Source organism: Phallusia mammillata, chromosome 3 (assembly GCF_965637545.1).
Source record: "Phallusia mammillata chromosome 3, kaPhaMamm4.hap1.1, whole genome shotgun sequence".
Taxonomy (NCBI): Eukaryota; Metazoa; Chordata; class Ascidiacea; order Phlebobranchia; family Ascidiidae; genus Phallusia; species Phallusia mammillata.
In genome coordinates this window covers 3,883,018-3,905,706 of record NC_137254.1, presented here as the reverse complement: position 1 = coordinate 3,905,706, position 22,689 = coordinate 3,883,018, and the positions used below count along the sequence as shown (strand labels likewise).

The 22,689-nt window shown below is 36.7% G+C and overlaps 3 protein-coding genes and 1 non-coding gene across 4 annotated transcripts in view; 2 read left to right on the top strand and 2 right to left on the bottom strand.

Moving 5' to 3' along the window:
- LOC145219266 (scavenger receptor cysteine-rich domain-containing protein DMBT1-like) overlaps positions 1-22,689 on the top strand; it is a 106,922-nt gene that overhangs the window by 73,992 nt on the left and 10,241 nt on the right. The gene's annotated exons all lie outside the window — the stretch shown is intronic.
- Positions 7,844-10,405, bottom strand: LOC145218003 (uncharacterized). The gene is made up of 6 exons (XM_080085404.1): positions 10,334-10,405; positions 9,947-10,010; positions 9,781-9,890; positions 8,573-8,608; positions 8,257-8,329; positions 7,844-8,180 (listed from the first exon to the last, which is right to left on the bottom strand). The coding sequence occupies exons 1-6, from the start codon at positions 10,403-10,405 to the stop codon at positions 8,050-8,052; spliced, it is 486 nt and encodes a 161-aa protein (XP_079941530.1). The 3' UTR covers positions 7,844-8,049.
- On the top strand, positions 14,396-22,302 carry LOC145218420 (scavenger receptor cysteine-rich domain-containing protein DMBT1-like). Its single transcript, XM_080085832.1, has 13 exons — positions 14,396-14,529; positions 14,685-14,851; positions 15,407-15,557; positions 15,971-16,146; positions 18,064-18,217; positions 18,677-18,725; positions 19,008-19,173; positions 19,381-19,538; positions 19,743-19,914; positions 20,426-20,496; positions 20,706-20,895; positions 21,138-21,246; positions 21,900-22,302. Exons 1-13 carry the CDS (start codon positions 14,400-14,402, stop codon positions 22,061-22,063), a joined length of 1,857 nt encoding a protein of 618 aa, XP_079941958.1. The 5' UTR covers positions 14,396-14,399; the 3' UTR covers positions 22,064-22,302.
- Positions 16,836-16,909, bottom strand: Trnas-gga (transfer RNA serine (anticodon GGA)). Its single transcript has one exon. It is a non-coding gene; the product is annotated as a tRNA-Ser (tRNA).

The following is a 22,689-nucleotide window of genomic DNA, read 5'->3' as shown; positions in this document are numbered from 1 at the left end:
AATAAAGTACACTAACTAATACTATTTTAATCAAACAGAACGCACCCAATGTAATACTAATTCAGTCAAACAGAAACACTAAATAAGGGCTACTTAAACTTTCTTGCTCTGCGATCCAATTTTGAAACAGAAATTTCTGCGCGACCCCCTTATGGGTAAAGCCCAGGTGCGCACAACCATTTCGCTATATGGCGGCCGCATCACAGAGCTGGTAATATTCTTTAAAGTTCCACAAAATGTGTTAAAAACAGTTTTAAATTCAAAATATTTGGCAAAAGAGTTTTTTTTTACGTCACGGCCGCCAGTGCATATATGCTAATAAACATGTTCACGGCGGCAGGTTGTGCACCCCTGAAAGCCTATGCACGGGAAAAACAATAAAAGTACGCAAGTATGTTATTTATTTTGACTGACATAATAACGCATATTGTTTCGCGACCCCAAAATTCTAATACGCGACCCTGACTCGCGCTCTACCAGGTCTCGCGCTCTACCAACTGAGCTACACAGGCCAGTGAAGAAACCAGTCGAAAGTCGAATCACAAGCACCGTTACCTGCTTTGTATGCTGTACAAATCAGTTTCGTTGTAGGGGAACGCCAGTTCGACCATGTAAATGCCTTGTCATATGGGGATGCTTGGGAGACCGGCTAATTCGGTATAACGCCTTTCATAACGCCCCGTTTCGTGGTGCCTAATTTGTTAGTTTGCCTTTTCTGCTTTCTCGCGGCCAATGAACATGCATTTCTACTATTTTGATTGTACTTTTGTCTACAATTCAGGAAAGCTTTTCGAAAATTAGTACGCTTGGTTGGAAAATCAAACAAATATTTTTCGTTTTTTCGACCAAGCATTTCCATTTAGCCCCAACTTCAGAGCTGGTTCAAAGCATTATCAGCCAGACAATGGTCAACATGTATGACGTCACAAACATAATTAACCATTTTCATACCAAGTTGTCATGAAATTATAAATGTGCAACAATTTGAAATAGGGGTGTGCAACCAATTTGATGGAATGGACCGCATTTGACCCGCAAGCCACAGGTTGCACACCCCTAATTTGAAGCCTTGGAAAATAAAATTACACTAGGAAACGAAGTCACACAAGGAGATGATCTCATTGTCATTTTATTATTACTACAACAATAGGTATAGACTATAGAATTATAGATCAATCAAGAATACGTGTTTTTTCACAGTTGCAAAATAGAAATCTTATACATGATGTGGTTATTGTTTCTATTGTTTTTCGTCGGATTTGTTGAAGGTGAATGTCCGGGTGAGGATCTCAGGCTGGCTCCACGACCTTATACAAGTAGGAAATCAATTTATTTTAAAAACGTCAAGGTTAGGCTTTTATATCGGTATTTGAACAAAAACTGAAATCTATAATGGGAAAAAAACGACACCATTTATACAATGAAAATAAATACACGTGTTTTTCATCAATTTGTAAAACAGAAATATAAATGAATGTATTCATTTCCATTTCTGCTTTATTTCTTATTGAAATAGACTTCCTTTGACTACTATTTATTTGAAGCATATTTTATTCACAGAACCGAAAAATCTTTCAGAGTGCGAGGAACCGTATCGTGGTTCCAACTGCACCTGCCCTTCTTCAATGTTCGAATGTGCTTGTCACAAGTTTGGTCGGTGTGGGGACAAACCAAGGTGCGTTGAAATGATGTTTGTACACAACTGGGGCAACGAATGCGGTGATTGGAGTGATGAGTTTAGCGATTATTGTCTAGAAGGCAGGTTTCAGTGTGACTGCATCAACACAACTTGTAAAGGTGTAATTGGGTGTGGAAAATATTGGGTAAAGCATTGTAATGGAAACACGGAATGTATAGATGGCAGTGATGAAGTTAATTGCACTTGTCCAGCTCATAAGTTTGAATGTGATTGTTACAAAACAAACAAGTGCACAAATGGCCGTGGTTGCATTGAAATAGACGACACTTGCGATGGAAGAAATGACTGTGGAGATTGGAGTGATGAAGTTAATTGCACTTGCCCAGCTGATACCTTTGAATGCCCCTGTTACAAAACAAGGAACTGCACAACTGCAAAGGGTGGTTGCATAAAAAACAAATGGCAATGCAATGGGTGGAATGATTGTGGGGATTGGAGTGATGAAATTAATTGCACTTGTTCAGCTGATATGTTTGAATGCAATTGTTATAAAACAAGCAGCTGCTCGAGAGATGATGGTTGCATAAACAAATCCTGGCAATGCAATTGGTGGAATGATTGTGGAGATTGGAGTGATGAAGCAAATTGCACCTGTCCAGCTAATCGTTTTGAATGTGATTGTTACAAAACAAAGAACTGTACAACTCGACATGGTTGCATCTACAAAAAATATCAATGTGATGGAGTAAATGACTGTGGCGACTTGAGTGATGAAGTAAATTGCACTTGTCCAGCTCATAAGTTCCAATGTGCATGTGTTGGCACGAAACAATGCATTGTAACAAAGGGAAGTTGTATTGACCGATCTTTGTTATGTGATGGAAATGGTGACTGTTTTGATGGTAGTGATGAGACACATTACACATGTAACTGCTCTGGAGCTCACGCAAAATGTCCGTATGATCCTGGCAACAAACGTTACCCATCTAAAGTCAGATGCATAGATTTGCGCTGGATTGGTGATGGATTTAAGGATTGTTTTGATGGAAGTGACGAACTGTGTTCAATCACAAACTTTACATGTCAATCTTGCACAATGTTTGTCACAACTTGTAAGGGTGAGCAGCTTGTCAGGTATCGTGTACATTCTCCAGTCCCATCAGAGTGCAACACGGTAATCCAACCGTCGTGTGCTGATGACATAAATCGTTGTGAAAACAAGAATGTGATTTGTGTCTCATCAAACTGCAACGAAAGGAAACATAAATATTGTAAGAAGGTTTTTATTTGTGAAAATGCAAATATAATAGCGGGAAGCGATTTTTGTGACAGAGTTAGTAGTTGCAGTGACAACAGTGACGAAATCATGTCGGGATTTGGATTTAAATGCTCTGGATCATCGAGACAAGGTGTTTGTGTATTACCACAAGTCAACGTTTACGACTCAGTGGCTCAATGTTCTGATAAATCTGATCTTTGTTTTGTCAACGGAAAGTTTAGATGTTTTCAGTGCTTGGATAAAAAGTTACTCATATCACCCAAGCAAGTTTGTGATGGTATTTTGGATTGTTTTGATATGTCTGATGAGTGTTTATGTTTGAATCAAAGTTTGTGTGAAGATATAAGGGGTTCTTGTCCGTCAAATCAGATGCATTGTCAAAATAAATCTGTTTGTTCGGATCAAAGTGGGAAGTTGTGCAATTCAAGTGTGCAATGTGTTGATCAAATCAACACGAAATACTGCTCGGCTCCTAATCACTTAAAACAAACCCAGTGTTTGCCAGAAGACACCAAACACCTTAAACTTGACGAAGTATTTAGGTGTGCAAAAACTGACAACCCACCATTAAGGTATTGGTTTCGGGATCGCATCGATTCGGGCGATGATTTTAAAGTTCTGTTGAACTCAATATGTGATGGAATAGTAGACAGTTTTTGGGGGTTTGGGGAAGCGAATTGCCCAAACAGATTTTATTGTTTATCCAAAGAAAAAATCAGCATAGATATCTCACAGGCTTGCGACGGAAAAATTGATTGCGACGATGGTTCAGATGAATTTCCTGAACTTTGCAACAAAACCCAGTTTTATTGTAAAAGCAAGGATAGGGTTTCCATTGACCGAAAAACACTTTGTGATGGAATTATCGATTGTGACAATGAATCTGATGAAAGCAAATGCCGTTGCGAAAAAGTAAGGTTTTATTGCACAAATAAACAACCTGTTTCGATTGAAATAAAACTGGTGCAGAATGGAATTCGCGATTGTTCGGACGGAAGTGACGAATGTGCAAACTTGGCTGGAGACGCATTTGCAGATGTCAACGAAATGATCGCCAATCCAATATACCGGGTAATTTTTTGGATAACAGCTGTGTTAGCCTTGGGAGGAAATTTGTTTGTGTTTATTGCAACTGCTCACAGCTTGTGGAATGCAGACAGAAACAAACATGTTTTTATTAACACCAGTATTTTTATTCTTAACCTTTGTTGCTCAGATTTCCTCATGGGAATTTATCTGCTTGCAGTTATAGTTCAAGCCAGGCAATTTTCTGGCTCGTATTGTCTATTTGACAAGGAATGGCGATCAAGTAGATTGTGTTCAGGACTTGGAGCACTTGCAATTATTTCTTCAGAGGCATCAGCGTTTACAATGACAGCCATGACAACGTTTCGCCTTGCATCAGCTTTCAAACCATTTACAATCCGAAACATGGGTGTTCTTAGAGTTTTACTTGGTGAATTGATTTGCTGGATTTTGGCTGCGGTTTTGGCAATTATTCCCTTACTTCAAGTCAATTCAGAATATTTTACAACTGATGTCTGGTTTCCAAACAACATTTTTGGAAATGATTTTGTTTCCAGAGAAAACATATCACTTCTTGCTGAAAGAATTACTGGTGTAGAACCGGTGGGTTGGAACGATGTGAAACAAACTATAACAATGGCATTTCCTCGCAACCCAATCAAAGGAGAGTTTGGATATTATGGGGAAACAAGCGTTTGTATGCCACGTTTATTTGCCACAACCAATGAGTTTGCTTGGGAATATTCAACTTTCCTCATCACCATCAACTTCCTTATGTTCATCTACATGGTGATTGCATACGTTCTTTTCTACAAACAAAGCAACCGCATGAAAGAAGCCAGAAGCAATGATGTCAGTTCCAAGATGCAGAAAAGAATCTCGAGGTTGATTTTGACCGACTTTTGTTGCTGGATTCCAATTTGTGTTATGGGATATTTGAGTGTTGGAGGAATCAGGATGCCACCAGATGCTTATGTGTTGAGTGCTTGTCTGTTGCTTCCAATCAACAGCGCTCTCAATCCATTGCTTTACTCAAAAGCAATTGAAGATCAACTTACTAGGGCCAAAAAATATGTGAGACAAAATGTATCTTCTATCGGGGCAATTACAAGTTGCCCAACGGAATTGACTGTGACCTACAATGCTGGTGCAGTACAAGAAGGCGACAGAGTGATTGAAGTTGTTGGATAAAGTTTCATCCTCGAACACAAAAATTTTCCCCGAAAAAGGAGTAAATCGTGTAATTTTCTTATGATTTACAAATGTTTGCATTAATGCGATAACTATTTAAGCATTCTAAATTTGACAAAAAGTTAAATATGAAAACTTTTTTAAAAATTAAAAACAATTAAAGTAATTGAAAATTAAATACACAATACGTAAATTTATAGTTTTCACCTTGTCATGTAGGAATGCGCTTTCTTATGTAGGAAAGGTGTTTGACTGATTCGATATAAAGCCTTCAATGTGCTGGCATACTTTAATTTATGTATATATTTGCCTTGATCGTTGGTTTGCATGGACGCTTCAGCGCTCATCCCGTTTATGAATTGATTTTTATCTCAACTTATTACATTTGAGGAAATAATTGTCTTCGCTTACTGTGAACAAAATGGTTGTCATTGCAACATGTCGAATTGTCTGGTGGATTAGCATATCTTATCACATAAATTCGTTTGTAATAATGCCTTAAACGCACTGCCACTTTGTTTGAATAAGAATGTCAACTGTTTGTTATGCATCCACAATAATTTAAAATACATTCATTTGTTTGTAAATTAGCTTTTTGTGTGTTTAATTTCCCGTGATTATTTTCTTTGTTGTGTAAAGTGTGTGCTGTGAGAACGGTATTGGACGCTGCGTAATCAAGATTAAAATGCAAAACGCTGATCAGCATGTGAAAAATGTAGTTTTTGCAAAACAAGTTTAAGCATTATATTTAAATATGACTACAAGTCCAAATGCCAGGAGCATAAACCGTTTTTAAGTAAATACGTTTGGGGAGTTATTTATAAAAAAATTGGAATGCACGGAAACTCACATATGTTGCCTATACGTTCAGGACTGTTGTAGTTACGTTTCGTTTTGAATTGTTATTAAATCTTAACCAAGACCTGATATTTCTAAGAATTGTGGAAAATATATTTTACGCTTTCCAGAAGACTTCTTTTTGACATTGGTTTTATGATAAGAAAAGCGGGACTCCCTGTCCATTGTGGGGCAGAGACAAAACAGAAATTCAAGTAGCGGTCACACAGCTCCTTGTTCACTATAAAAGCAAACCGCCTCAGTAAGAAGTCAACCACAATTATTGGGCTTTAACACGATTAAACCTAAACGGCTATAGGGGCATCCTTAAAGTCACTAAAAATGTTAATAATTTTGCGCAACTTGTGACCATGGAACCGCAGTGTGTTAATGCAACTAATATATAATCGGGGAAATTAAACTAAGAGCAGTGTACCCCGGGAGTACTTGCATTGATTTATAATATCGAATAAAACACTATTTGTCTTATTTATTTATGTAGAGTTGTAAAAGTATAAAATGTTGATGGACAAGCCTATACATTGAAGCCTCAGGAAAGACCAAGGCAAGAAACTCAATAGATAATTGGTCTTAAGCAAGGCGTTTTTGGGCTGTTTGACATTAGGCCAGTTTCAGCAACTGGCTAGTTTAATTAATTTAACTTAGCTAGTTAAATTAGCTCAATGAATACTAACATAGAGTGTAAAGTGAAGCCCGAAAAAAGCCTTTTTTTAATGAACCCTAAGCCCAAACCGGAACTCGACTTACAACTCCACCTCCTCCTCCGTAGTGAATGCTCCATTTCTTCTGGTGACATTGTTGTATTCAACAACTTTTTTTTCAATGAATCAAATCAGACAAAAATGTTTAGATTTTAAACAATTTGCTAGAAACTCATGTAAACTATAAAAAAAATAATTGTTTTTTTAAACAACCTTTTTGGCTTAGAAAACGTTTAAGTTTTGATTTACAACAATTCAAGCAAACCGGTAGGGAAATTTCTGATCTTTGTCAAACAAACTCCGCCAAAAACGATCGATAATATATTTACGCAGAATTGTATTGTTTCCCTAATACTTACATTTACACAAAGTGACTTGTCAAGTGTAATGGGAAATAACCCGATGCAAATGAAACAAAGTGTTCAATTCTTAGGTAACATCTAAAAACAATTGGAAAATGAAACGTTTTTTATCTTTGGCAAAAAAGTCACATGTTTTAGATGATTTCTCCATAACGTTCGATTATGTATATCGTCCCCGTTTATACAATTTTGTTAAATACATTCACCCACTTTTTACAAAGGGTGTAATATTGTACTTTTATACCTTTGATAATGTTGTTTGTTTTACACTTGCAAATGGTTTGAATGCTTCCTTCTAAACCTTGTTAAATGTCTAAATCACCATGTCCATAACACTTAGCAGTTAGCACATTTGTCTCTTAGTTCATCCTGAACTTTTAAAATGCACATTTATTTTCTAACTGGTCTCTCTAGAACTGATAATTTGCACATATAAAAGTGTAGACAAAGATTTAACCACGAGAAACATACAGACGCACAAGAAACAAAATCAAAACATTGGCCACGTCATGTCACACTTTGACGCGCAATTTCCAGGATATGACGAAAAAACCTTCTCAAAATGAAGTGTATATATGGTATCGTACTTCCAACAGGCGCTCTTGTCAGATAAGCTGTACATTTTGCATGGTTTTTAGCTTGATTACTTAAATTTTGCGATTTTTAATTCAGACAATTAGTTCAAAAGCCACGCATCAATATATTAATAGCTACTAGAAACATATATTGATTGAATATTTTATAGATACATGCATGATATCTAAAAAACATACAGTTCTTCGTCCAATGAGAGTTTAATCTTTACATCCCTTAGCCACATTTATGACAGAAGCTTTTCCAAATAGTGAGAGAAGCTTTTTTAAATAGTAATAAGGTTAATACAATAAGGTGTATTACAAGTTCATCCATCTGCATTGGAAAGGGCCAACAATATTCTAAACCTATGGCAAATAAACGCAAAAGCATAGTTTTTAAAGTACATTTGGGCAAGCATTAGTTGCTACGAGGCTGGTTTCGTTCTGGTTGCAGCTGATTATCCGGGTTTCGACCCTCATCGCCATCTATTTGTGATGGTTCTTCTGCTGGGGTTCCATTAGGGTCGAAGTTGTCAAATGCAATTCGGGCTGAAATGATTGTTTGGTAACATCAAAAATAGTGTCCAACGACGACAGCAATAGTTTTTTAACATAATCTACTTACATTGGTTTACAGGAAGCGGTGGTGGAGATGGAATGTTTGAATTAAATTCTCTCATCTTAATCTTGTTGAAAATCTGTACAGAATAATTTGAGCTTGACTTCGTGTCATAGATTTGTGACAGTTTTTAGTCAGTTTGTTTGCTCCTGCTAAATGTTAAAATTATTAACTGAGATTCAAAAACAGCGTTCAAACAAAGTTAATAGAATAGAGAATATTGAAGTTATGCGGTCTTCATCTATGATTAAAAATTGCTTTAAATTTTTTTTGTATATTTTTATATTTTTACTAAATACTGTTTTTTAATTATTATTCCTACTTGGTTTGCTGGCTGAAATGGTGGACAAGGCAGAACCTATAAAACAAAAAAGCAACAAAATTTCAAAAGAGTAGGTATATTACAATGACGTCCATCAGCCATAGTTTACAGCTTTCTGAAAGCCCCTAAAATGTATACAGGGCACCTATAATCCTGTTCAACATAGGTGCATACATTGTAGGTATTTGCTGATTTGTTCAACAATCGAGCACCAATTTTAGACCCACATCAAATCTTTTTCTATAATCCAAACTAAAACCCGAAAAAAATAAAGGTATACAACGATTAAATTAAAGTGCCGTTGTTGGAATTACATAAATGATTTTGGAAGTCGAGATGGCAAAAAGATAATAGAGTTAATACAATTATAGCAAACAAATCAATACATGAAAAGTAACTCTCCTAGAACTAATAATATAGAAACTTTTAATATACAGGTTTGCTAAGTTCCGGTATGTGGCACACTCAAACATGTTAAAAGCAGTTTGTGTAAAAAGTGCTGAGAGTTAAGATCACTCGGTTTAGTCTATGCTTCCATAATAATAATAACAATAAAGTCAAGTCAAAAACTCAGTTTTTTGTTAAATTTAGTCCCCAAATCTATTCTATTCTTACTGTAAATTTAAATAACCGCGCTCTTTACGTCATTTATCGGTATTTGTTAGTAGCTTTGAAATGAGCTTTTGGACTTTCTACTTATTTTTCTGTAATGATTAAACAATCATCAGTTTTGAAATCCAATTTTAAACTTTATTGATTTTTCTAACTGTGCTGAATACCACTGTCTTTGAAATGCCACATTTGCACTTTTACAAATAAGACATATTGTACAATACCCTGCATTACTACGATACTTTTTGTATCATATTGGTCATTAGGACAATTTTATTTATTTATGTTTAATTATCTAGTTTTTTTTGCACTTTTGAATATGAATGGTGACATATTACAACAGTATGATTTGTTACTTAATGTGTTACTTTAGTTCGCTCGTTGTTATATATCACGTCGAAACGAGGTGTTATATCTTAAAAAGGATAAGCATATTTTTGAACAAAATTTTGTAATAAATGTTTTGATGTTAACCTGCGACGACTTTTGCAATCCAATTCGCGACTACTTTTCCAAATCCAAGTATTTCATAGTAGTGTAAAAGACTATTCCCCTGGGGGTTTGAAAAGACAACGAAATAAAAATAACTATCTAACCTGCATGGGTGTATGTTGTGTATCCTTTGGGATTTGATCCTCATTGCCATTCGATTGCTCCGGTGGGTCTGGGATTCCGTTTGGGTCAAATTTGTCAAATGCTATTCGATCTGATAAAAGTGACCCATTACATACACAAATTTTTGCAATGTTTATCGTTTTTAACCTTGGTTTGGTGGTGGTCGGTGAAAGGTAATGTCACATTCTTCGCATGTTATCTTGTCAGAAACCTGAAAAATAAAAAGTTAAGTTGTTTTTTCAATGACAACAGTGTGTTGTGTGTTTAGCGAAAAATAAAAACAAAAATACGTCACCTAATACATACCCCTCATCTTCAGTGGTTGGAACAATATTTTGGAAGCATTTTTAATGCAAACTATAAAACTATTCATTTACACATATAACTTTCGACAATATTTCTTTAGAAATCAAGTTATTACTGTCGGTACCTCTTTGCAACTGCAGAATGTACGGCCGATATCTCCAAAATGTTGTTAATTATAACCTAAGTCAGTTAAATGGGAATTAAATTTTGCAAAACATTTGCACTTACCGGTAGTTTGGTATTTCGCTGTTCATCCCACACCGAACTTTGTGGTTCTTTTTTCGACGTGTTGAATGACATTTGTTTATTTGCTAAAGTAATTAATTGTACTTTATTTTAGTGTATCAATTAGCTGCAGACATACAGGAGGGCATAGCTAGCATTAAAGTAATGATAAAGCGAGGGGACACATTAACAGGACTGTAATCAAATTCTATTTATGCTGCAGCTATTGGTTTAATTACAGATTCATAATTTTTGTAAAATCAACACGGCCTTTGTAATCAGAGTATGACATAAAAAGAACTTTATTATTAAAAACGACTCAAGCTATGGGGTGACAACTTATTCAAATCATTGCTCAGCAAATTCTAAAACTGCTTTTAATAAGTTTGAAGCGTGCTTTTTGTTATATCCTAAATAATTTTTTGACATTATTATAAAACTATGCAATTTTACTTTGCTGAACAAATCATCGATTAAATAGTTTATTGACTTACAATTTTGAATGATTCAGCCACACGCTTTAACGATTTATTTTACAAAGTTTGAGCAACAGATGCATTCATTTTGACCACTCAACAGCAAAATTATTGTACAGCCATCACACACAACACAACTGTTTAATACACCACCTACAAAAAGCGATGGTACACACGAACATTACTGAATTGACACTGCTTACTAGAAGCCATAATAAATGACCTCAACAAAATAAATGAATATATCTAAACAAAATGGTTTAAATTACATCATTGCCATTCGAACCAACCTTCACAACTTAATTAATGTGCAAATTTACACGATTTAATAAAAACCTTTTTTAAAAGTTTACCGTACATAGATCCTTAGAATTCGTATAAACTTGCACTGTAAAGTTTTTCACAAATTATGTCAAAGAAACAATAACTGTACAGACTAACATTAACAGAAACGTCAAAGCATTGGATGCGTTATATCACACTTTTGTAACTAATTGGAAGTGACGTGGCAGAATCGTGAAAAGGAATACAGTGAGTGCAAGACGTTTTATCCAATCTTCGAGAAATGACACAAATACACATAAATTTTCACTTATAAAGCAAAAAGTTAGTTGTTTGTCTAAGTTGAAACCTACATATTTTTTCTAATATCTTAAAAGTCAAATATTAATGGTTTATTAAAAGCTGGTGATGCCACTTGTATACCTTTTGGTACTGGTACACCCCATGCATATGTTGGTGCACCTTAGGGTGCACCGTACACACCGGTTGAAGAGCACTGCTCTATAGCATGCGGTAAAAATAGGAATTGTGAGTTCTCAAAAACTCCAAGTTCTTGTGCACGTTTTAATTAGTGTCAATTAAGGTGTTTCATTAAAGATGACGCTACTCAAAGACAGGGACGCAGTTTGTGGGTAATGTCTGCAGTAATGAAGTACTGTTTGATTTATGGTAACAAAGTCGCGATGAACCAATACAAAAAACCTCAACTTTTAAAAACTTGCTTCATATTTCTAATAAGCTATCTCTTTGTATTGTTTAGCACCGTACATTGCTCCTTTTGCTGATCACCAAACGGTATAGCAGGGAGAAACAGAACCAATCCAATAACTGTACATCCATTTAAATAACAAGTAAAAAGTTTTCACAAATGTGTCTCAAAAGGTTTCACATACAATAAACAGTTGAGGGAATGAGTTCTGGGTAAACCACTTAACCCAGTTACAAGCACTCAGCATTGTAATAATAAAAAGATTCTGCCCAACCTTTAACTTTAATAAAAAGATCCCACCCTAACTATTAATGTATGCAGGCTGAACTCAGGTTAAAAAGTGGGTCGGGCTTTTCGAGAATTTTTGTTTTGGGTAGTCATAGGCGCCGAGTTTTACAAAAATGCAAAGTGGCGGACGTAATATATGACGTCACTAAATGTGACGTCACTAATGCGTGCAACAACAAGAGCTCAAAGCCTAACAAAGTTCCAATAAAATGCAACGTTCGTCAAAATCATTTATGAGAGAATGTTTAAAATAATATAAATTTGAAACACGTTGCTGAAGAGTTACTGTTGGTTTGGCAACGTTTAAAAGAAATGTTTGGTCACGATCTTTTTGCTTTGTACCAACTGATATAATTATTAATTACAACACATTCGCATTGTACACAATAATGATCATCCATTCACTGCCAAACAACTGTGTGTTTGATGTCATAAACAAGGCATTATCCCAAACGGGTTGCAGTTTGGAGGCACGTTTTGTTGTTTTTTCGCCAGCACCCTTGTTTAAATGCAAAATCGTTCTTGATTTTCTTCACATTTTACGATTTTTCGTACGATACTGCTATCAAACTAACCAAAATATTCACGATGGCCGTCACCGTGCTTTAAAAACGCAAGGTTACGGCGCCACCCCGCCACTGCCTACTCGGCGCCTATGTGGGTAGTAACTATCAAATTGATATATACTAAGTTTTGAATGTGATAAGGCATTAAATGGGAGGTGGTTTATGTAAAGAATAACAGCAAATTTTAAAAAATTATGCTTTATTACCCAATGTATTTGAAGGATTAAAGGTTCATGTTTCAATTTCAGTAATAAAACCAAAACGGTTAGAAGGTGAACGAAATAATTAAACACAGGTTCCATAATACAGTCGAACCACATGAGTTATGTATTACGCATTAAATCCAGTTGTTTTAAGCGGCATCGTTACCGCATAGGCGCCGAAACGGTATTGTTGCGGTTTGAGTCACCTGCATTGTGTTACGGGGCTGCGATAGTTTGCGCCGGCAATGTCTTAGTAGGCCACAGTGCATTATAGTGTGGATGAGGAAACCTGAAGCATAAAAAGCATTTTAGCTAAAATGTAGCATTATGATACTGGTATAGCTGAAACGATTTAAACAAAGCTTTTGCAACACTTGACTCGCAATTCAGTCACTGACCGATTGATTCAACTGTAAGAACTGGTATTGGACAAAGTTTGCTAAATACCGATAGATGGCACAAAGAGCATTTGTAAATTGTCAAGGAAGATTGTATGAAAACGCTGACGGTTTATGCGATTACAGTTGAGGTGAGGTTTTACAATGAAAATAATTTTAACCTGCAAACTTAGTTCTCGTGTTAAATTTAGCCCCTAACTCTATCCCAGACGATCTGTAGTTAAATAATTGTGCTCTTTACGCCATCTATCGGAACTTAAGAAACTTTATCTGTCGCAAGTTTATTAGTAGCTCTACCCACGTATACACCCTTGTATAGCAAACGATTTAAAGGTGTAAGTAAAAGAGGGGGTGGCCAGTCGTGGGGAGCCCTGCAAGCTAACCAACCGTGTTAGGTAAGGGGTGGGGCTTTGATCTTGCTCATTTCAATTTTAAACTTGGGCGCCAAAGGACTTGTGAGTTTTTTTGTATAATGACCAGGGAAAAAATGCTGTCTTGCCAAATAAAATTAAAAATCGTGCAAACTGCTGTAAACACTAAAACGTGTTCTGTAAAGCTTACTATTAAACTTTTACTATGAGTTTCAGTACATATAGATGGTTAAAATCTTAAATGGTACACTTTATATCAGACTGTTACTCCCAACAAACTCGAGTGGCGTTACAAAAAAACAGCAGCTGCAATGACGGGACTTGTGGATTAAAACAATGGGCACTGTGTGCAGCTTGCTTCCGCGGAGTTTGAAAAAAGAACGACGACTCACGTGAACAACGTAATACGCGTTTTAACCCAGTTAGATGTAGCGGCATCGGCACAGGATAAGCGTCGCAACTGTATTGATCCGGTTTGAATCACCTGCGTTGTGTTGCGGGGCTTGCGGTGTGTACGACTGTTTATTAGACCACAGTGTGTTATAATGTCGAAAAGGAAATTGGCGCATACGAAGAGTTGCAGCTGAGAGGTAGCATTATAAGACTTGTATTGCTAAAATGATTTAGGCAAAGTTGTTGCCACACTTGACTAAACAAGTTCAAATAAAACATGTTTAAATATAGAAAAGCAAAAATATGCGTACGTAGTATATGTGCAAATATATATAGTTGTAGGTTATATTGGCAGTAGTAACTTAGTATGTTTAATGATTTATATGTATTGTATATTAGCAGGTATAGTTGATGTATCAAACAGTTGTGTTTTGTCAAACAAAACGTCGAAAATGTCAATTTTGCTGGTAAAGTTTGCTCTTTTCGTGGGCCTAATGAGTTTATTGCATCGAGGTAAGTAAGTTTTGGCAACTATAGCAATAAAGCATAGCCATTCAAACAAATTTGTACTCGCGGCATATAAATTTACAAACTAAATATTGCAATTTATCAAATAAAACCATTGAACAATGTGTAAGTTTATTTCTAATGGTAAATCTCATGTTCAGTGTCGGACGGTCAGTGTCACGAAGCGGAAATAACTACAAGTTCGCTAGGAGTGAACATTTTACCTCAATGTACCACATATACTCGACGTGTCATCCACTCACTGGGGGCCACAAGAATGATTACTTATTTTGGAAGTGGAGAGCTAGCTGCAGACAACTTTTGTAAGGTAAAGTCTTATGAGTATAACCTTTAACTTCGGTACACAAAATGCTGTTGGTGCATTTCTTTTTAAACTGTATGGCGGACAGTTTGCACACTTTCGATCTTTCTACATCTTATTGCAAGCCGTTGATTATTATTTTTTCGATGTTTTAACCAGAAAAAAAAAACAGTTTGTATGACACACGTGCGCATATAACACATTTATCTCGACTAGACGATTAAAGTAACGAACCAAAATCACTTCTTTTTAAATACTTTAACTCGATTTCTGGCTTGTTTCATATTGCCTGCTTGAAAAAAAAATTGTCGTAGACTTGATTTGGAGTTTTAATTGAAACAAAGTGGTTTTCGGAAAACGTTCGAAATTTGGTTTTGAACAAAACAGGCTGAAATTAGCCTTGACTTTTTACTCGGCCACATTTCTGTCGTATTTGTTTGACTTGGTTTAAACTGACGTGTTTTACACAATAGTTCGTTCAAGCTCGGTAAGAAGTCTTAACGAAACAAATTGTCATGAATGTGTAAATTTTAACCTTTAGCCTCATTGTGTTTAACCTAGATTTACGAGGGACCCAACGAGGAAGGTACATTGGCTGGAACGTTGGAAGGTGGAGGTTTATCTTTTCCGGTTTTTATTGAAAGCTCTACTGTTTATATAGCTTGTGTCACAAACCTCACAACGGGAGCAGTAAAAATCGTATTGCACGCTGGTAAGTCAAATTTAACACGTTTTCCAAAAAGGTTTCATTTTGTGCAATTCTGAAAAGTCCCTTCGTGAACTTGGCCATCCTCTTAAGTTTATCAATTCGGAGTCAAGAGAATATGTTTATTGTGTGTTATTTTAAGGTTAATACAGGCAAAGACTTTCATTCTGTTAAGTCTCATCAGTGAAACGGGTGAACATTAAGGGTAGAGGTTTGCGCAGCCAGGCCAAACAAGTCTCATGTTTTTTGAGTAACAGTTTAAATACATGTGGTTAAGTAACTAAGTAACTGTTCAGGATTCACAGTTGTTTTTATCGGCTGTAATGTGTGCAGTTGAACTATCAAACAACTTACGCTTATTGTGCATCAGCACGAAAGCTCCTATGGAGTTTTACATTACTGTTTTCTATGTGTTTTAGCTACTTTGTGCGGAGAAGATGCTACCGGCCCGGTTTATAACTTACAGTCTCCAAACTTTCCGAGTAACTACCCAGCTACGTCTGGTTGTGTTTGGAGATTTCGCATGGAAAGCAGCACGTCCTTGGTGTTTCAATTCTCCACTTTTACCATCGAAAATAACTTTGACCTTTTATACGTAAGTGAGTGGTTATTTCTTTTTAAATTACATTGCAGAACCAAAACGGACCGAACCAGGTTTTAATCAAGCCTCAGTTTGTTCCGAGTTTGGATTTTTTTTCAAACATGTTTTATTGACACAAAAGCCGAACCTATTTTGAAATGCCTGGCTCCAAACAAAACTTTTATTTAAATCACAACTAAGATGAACATAAATTTATAACTGGGATCAGCCCTGAAGCGTCTATGCAGACCAGCCATCACGGCACACTCATATATAAATCACAATACGCCAGGCCCACCGGTCACCAAGCATTCACCACCATATGGCAAGGCGTAGGCTAGAAAAATCTAGCCTGCGGTGGGATTCGAACCCACGACAGGAGTCTTTCCGGGACTCGCGCTCTACCAACTGAGCTAAACAGGCCCAGTGGAGAATCCGCCGAAAGTCGAATCACAAGCACCGTTGTCTGCCTCGTATGCTGCACATGTCAGCTTCGTAGTAGGGGATCGCCAGATTGACCAGTATCAGTTAAGATGAACATAAATTCATAACTGGGATCAGCCCTGAAGCGTCTATGCAGACCAGCGATCGCGGCACACTCATATATAAATCACAGTACGCCAGGCCCATTGAAGGCGCTATACCGAATCAGCCGGTCACCAAGCATTCACCATCATATGGCAAGGCGTAGGCTAGAAAAATCTAGCCTGCGGTGGGATTCGAACCCACGACAGGAGTCTTTCCGGGACTCGCGCTCTACCAACTGAGCTACACAGGCCCAGTGGAGAATCCGCCGAAAGTCGAATCACAAGCACCGTTGCCTGCCTCGTATGCTGCACATGCCAGCTTCGTAGTAGGGGATCGCCAGATTGACCAGTATCAGTTAAGATGAACATAAATTCATAACTGGGATCAGCCCTGAAGCGTATATAGAATACATCGTTCAGACGTTTTAACAATCTGTGTTGTCATCATCAGTGGAGGTTGTCAATCAAGCTGTAGAACGCGGTATATAAAGCACTAAGAAAAAAAGGTAAATGCCAGGTGTGTGAAGTGACGTCACAGGCGATAACAGGGAACTGGCGTTTAGAACGGTGACGTAGAAAAAAGATAAGAACCGAAGAAATAGGTCAGGTGTTGAACAGACGCAAGGGCGTGGAAACTGTGTCGATGTTGAGCTCGGAGTCATGCTTTTTGAATAGAAAGCGATTCGAGAAACAACAGTTTTACGCGGTCTTGGCTCGGCAAAATTAACTTTATGTGTGGGATTCAAAAAAATGTGCCGACACACTTCTGATTTTTGGTCCATGCGATGTTCTTAGAGTCCTACAGCCAGATTTTGTCGCGTTTCCCCAATATATGAAGCGCCGCAGTTGCAAACCAACCGGCAAACAACGTTAGTTCTCTCGATATGTTCCTGGTGATTTTTTATAGGAAAATACTGTGAAAGTTTGTTCGTTTCATGGATAAGACGCAAGCGGATGTTGGCCCTGGTTCGACAAATATAACGCTCCAATTTCCTATTGACTCTCACATCACAGATCGCCATTTTACCAACAGCATTTTTGCTTTGATTTTCTAACTAAACCACTCAAAGAAATCCATTTTACCGTTGCCTAAAAATCTAGAAAAAAATTGTTATTCTTTCACTCGTAGATAGAGATTATTTTGAGTGCAATCAAGTCCTGACTGTTGTTTATTTAGTATTTTTTCCCAATGGTTACCAAGCCGCTAACAAACTCTCCAGGCACTCGAAACCCAGTCAGAGCGGTTATTACACCCAAATTTCTGTGAAAAACAGTTTTATTCCATTGACCAACCCCAGACATGTTTTTGCGGCGTCATAACTTCCCTTTTTTCTCCCGCGCCTTATGCACCCCCAAATTAAACCAGGGTTTTTCCACTAGATCAATGGAGCGAATTTTTTTTCAGTTTAAAGACGACCAAGGAAATGTAGAAAGATTGACTGGACATTATGGTGGAGGATTGAATCACACAGTTACTGCGACAAATCTTACTCTTATCTTTATCAGCGACGTTTCCGGTACTCAGCAGGGATTTAATGCGACGGTCAACCTTCCCTCAGGTTAGTGCTATTTGGTTTTAGAAAGCAAAAGACAAAAAACAAATCGGACAATGAATGTTTTAGGTACATTTTCAAAGGTTGATACTGATGGAAAAAAATTAAACTTTCCGAATTACCCGTAAAGTAAATGAGATTATATTAAATTGATTTGCACCATATCATGTTCATTATTTGTCATTTTGTCAATTCAGTGGCATCGAGCTGTAATTTTTTAGGTTGTGAAAAAGGGAAAACAAAACCCATTAGGTTCTTCTTGTAGAAAACTACAAAAATAGTTTTGAAACGCAAGTTTAGTGAAATGGGCTGAAGCAAAATTTTATCTATGCAATGCGGAAATGCAGATAATTTAATCAATCTTGTTATTTGGTTCAAAAACTTTATCTATCCAATGCAGCAAGGTGCCTGTTATTTAGTTCAAAAGGGGTAACCTAACTAAAAGTAATGTAATGTTTTTTGCAGGAACGGAACAATCAATGAGCGTGTGCCAGACTGAAAGTTTGACCATCCCGTAAGTTCTTCTTTTTTTACTTTTTGATTGATGTAACATTAATAAACCTTAAGAGATTAGTAATGATTGGGTTACTTTAGATATTTGATTTTTGGCGTAGTGTTTTTAGACATCGCACAAAAACTTCGATTGTACAAATAAAATATAAGCTGTAAAGGTATAAAGAAGGAAGAATTGGATTCAAAGTTTCCAACCAAATAGTTCAAAAACCAGTTACGTTACGCATTGAGCAAAACGCAAACGTATCAAGTATACTGTCACCGCTATAGTTGCTATTCGCAGGGTAACAGCTGATGAACAGACCACATTAGACTATGAACTCGGTGACACACTCTACATCGCATTGGACAGGGAAACTCCCCTTTCTCTACTTAATGACAACTGCAAGGTCACGGGGGCAGACCCGGTGTTTGTGTTTGACATTGGTCAGTGTGAAGGTGCCTACAAGGTAACATACGATTATTTTATATATTGACGCTGCATAAACTGATTAACAACGCTCAGGCAAATCATCGGTTACTTATTTAAACAATGAAAAAACATAGTTAGCAAAGATGAATGGTATTTGAATTTAACGCGCCATAACATTGTTTGGTTTTGTAAATTTTTTTGCGTTTTTACTGTGAATGATTACGTACATTTTTTGTATTAACAGAATGAGAACGATATGGTGTCAGTGTCGTTCCTGATCTGGAGATTCCTAGCTCCGTCTACTGCCGTGATCCAACGCGACGTGCAAAACAAGCTCAATGTGACTTGTCTATTTGAAGCCGATCAACTTCTCACGTCATCCAACGTCCAACCTCAAGCTGGGTAAGGCGACAACAAAGGCACATGCCAGATGTTACTTGGCACACGACATCAGTTGGTAATTATTTCATTGTGCAATGTTAGTTTTATCATCACTAGTACTGGCCAAACATTATGAAAAGTAACCAATAAAAACAAGAAAATGAAACTATAGTTCTAAATCCCTATAGAAATATGTTTAATTATCTTCGAAATAACAATGTACAGATCCGTTGAAATTTCGGCCGAGAATACAGGAAACTTTGACGTCGCTCTAAATCTTTTTACAAACGAACATTTCAACGAAAGCTTGCCTGGGGAAGTCACTGTGCCCAACTACATTTTTGCTGAAGTTACACTTGAAGAAATTTCTCCAAGCAACGATGACTTCATTGTCCAGGTAAAAAGTAAAACAAACTTATTGGAGCAAAATGGATAACAAACTCACATGATACACTTGTGTTTTTAGTTAAACAGAATTGTGTTACCTGTAGTCATTGTTTTGCTTTGTATGCAACATAGTTGAGATCTGACCCGAAATTCAAGCCTGAACCCGAATCGTTTTGAATAAGCCGGTTAAGGCCCAAAAGTTTGTTTGACAGACATATCCATCAAAGCCTGCAAAAGTACAGAATATGTAATTACAATGGTTACGGTCATACAATGTGAAGTCAGGTCCGAATTAACCCAGTTGGTAAAAAATAACATCCGAATCGACCCAAAATGTCCGGTCCGTACTCTGGTGTGTAACTTGGTTTTGTATTTTAAACATAACTCCATCTTTAAGCCTTCCTTTAAATAAAAATTTTGAAACCTATCTAAAACAAACATTATTCCGTGATTTAATATTGAACATCCAAACAATTTTTAATATACTGTTCATATGAATTTGGTACACTGTTTGTGCACAGCTTGAAGAATGTTGGGCGACACGAGTTGAAAACGCCAGTGGTTTGCCGAACTACCCTGTTGTAGCAAGCGGGTAAGCAGTAGTTGTGTTTGACATGCTCTTGCTTTTCGAACGGTGCATTCTATTTCAACTTTTTTTTTCACGGGGTTCGAACCCAGGACTCTCCCGGGGACGAATCCCGATCAGGTTTTTTATGTCTGTATATGGGTCAGGCGCGCCAGACCGTTCGGCCAAGTTCCTGCCCTATTTCAACTTGCTTACATTGATGTGAATATTATTAGATGCATTGCGCCACCCAGTGGAGGCGAGGCAGCCGATGCAAAGATGTTAATGCGGAATTACAAATCCAACTTTGCGACGTTCAAGCTGATGAGCTTTGTGTGGACAAACTTTACCGACGCAGAACAATTTATCTACATCCACTGCGACGTGACCATCTGTCAAAACTCAACTGGACAATGTCCTGGACAGGTGAGTTGAGTTTGTTTGTTGTGTTATGCTCATAATAAGTACTTCGTCCAGCTGCTTACATCATTGCAAGTAAAGTGGATTATATTTGATTTACTTATTTGTCAATAAGTTTGCTTTAATTGAAATTAACATAGAAAAAACAAGATGTTTGAGTTTTTTCAGATTACATTTAGCTGCTTTATTTATCCTTAATAATACTTATAAACATCAAAAAAAATTATAAATATTATACTGATTTGCAGATGTGTGGTGGGAAAAAAAGACGATCTGTTGACAACAATGGACGCAGCCATCGAGTTTCTGCAGGGCCAGTGCACATCTTACAAACTACCAAGTATTTGCTTATGCAAGGTACCAACACAATAATTAAACTCTTCTACATATTAACTTAGTTCAGGACAAATTACTGCAGTTGCCTATGTTTCAAGTTATCAAATTGTTGTATTTATCAAGTAAAACCATTGGGGACATATTTACTTAAGCTATATTAGGCCTCAATTATTAAATATTTCTCCTGTTTCTATGACAGTGAATTTGTTTGTTTGTTTTAATTTCATCCTCGATGGGCCGGCAACGCCTAAATGCGTTAACTAACAGTCATTAGAACTCACAAACTATTGAACACAAGTCGGTTGTACTAAACCACTCGGCCAACTTGGCTAACTTATGCATCGCTTTTTTGAAGTTTTATATAGGAAACATTCTCGGCCTTGAGTTGACCAGAAAACAAAAAAGTTACTTTAAAAACGAAATACTTAGTACTGAATAATGGTATGCGATGGCTTCGAATCCCACCATCAACTGAATGTTTAATCTACGACTTCTGGTCGCACTGAAATGCATTGATAATCAGCTTGATTCGGCATTAAGTTTCTTGGTCTCGTTCGATGTATACATAAGAATAGTATTATTTTTAGTCTGCATGAAGTGTTAAGCTCTAGTTCCCGTAACAAATGCTTTCCATGCACATATGTTTAGCTAAGTTAAACCTTCTTTTTCTGCAGACACTCTAGGAGACAGAAATGAAGCTAATGAAGCTAATGAAGCAGCTTATAACATCTTCCAACTTGGGATGTTTGTTCTTCTGACTGCTGTAATTTTTGCGGCCGGTTACCTCGTATGGGGCATAATTGCCCAAAATCCAAAATCTAAACAAACTGGTCTATAGATAACATTTCGCAATAACTTTTCACAGATAACATTGTACTGTTTCTGACCACATAAAAACTCTTAAAATTTTCCCCCAAACAACAACTAAACTTAGATTTCAAACTAGAGGGTTCAAAGCTAGTCATTACAGTACATGGAATATTTACTGCTTATATTTACTATTGTTGTCTGAAAAAATACCTTGTCGAAGTGTTTATGTTTCTATGACTGAAAAACAATATAATCGGATGCAATTGATACTGTGTGCGTATTGGTTATATGGCCACCAAAGTCACATTTTTGCTTTTCACGTTTCAATTAGCCATTTTAGAGTAGCATGTATCTCTTAATTAAATTGTGAGAGGAACTACTACGAAGTTTGTAAGATTATGAGCAAATTGCTGTTTTTTTAATAGTTGCTACATTTGCATGATTCATAGGAACCACTAAGTAAAACTAGAATGGAAGTTTAGAAATGGCAGTCACAGCCAGAATAAAGTTTTATGGTCAAAACATTTACTGGTTAAGTATTAAACAAGTTTTTGGATGTCGAGAGGAAATAATCTTAGCGAGCTTATTTGTGGTGGATTTGGTTTGCAAGTTGGGATTGTTTCTTATGGTGACTGAATACGATTTTATTTTTAA

What these genes read in the sequence shown, in the direction of transcription:
- LOC145218003 (XM_080085404.1), bottom strand. Translation starts at nt 10,405, where the DNA reads ATGTCATTCAACACGTCGAAAAAAGAACCACAAAGTTCGGTGTGGGAT. An exon ending in AGCGAAATACCAAACTACCG is followed by an intron (nt 10,011 to 10,333) that starts GTAAGTGCAAAT and finishes TTTATTTTTCAG; the next exon opens with GTTTCTGACAAGATAACATG. An exon ending in CACAACATACACCCATGCAG is followed by an intron (nt 8,609 to 9,780) that starts GTTAGATAGTTA and finishes TTTGTTTTATAG; the next exon opens with GTTCTGCCTTGTCCACCATT.
- LOC145218420 (XM_080085832.1), top strand. Translation starts at nt 14,400, where the DNA reads ATGTATTGTATATTAGCAGGTATAGTTGATGTATCAAACAGTTGTGTT. An exon ending in AAAAATCGTATTGCACGCTG is followed by an intron (nt 15,558 to 15,970) that starts GTAAGTCAAATT and finishes TATGTGTTTTAG; the next exon opens with CTACTTTGTGCGGAGAAGAT. An exon ending in CAAGTATTTGCTTATGCAAG is followed by an intron (nt 21,247 to 21,899) that starts GTACCAACACAA and finishes CTTTTTCTGCAG; the next exon opens with ACACTCTAGGAGACAGAAAT.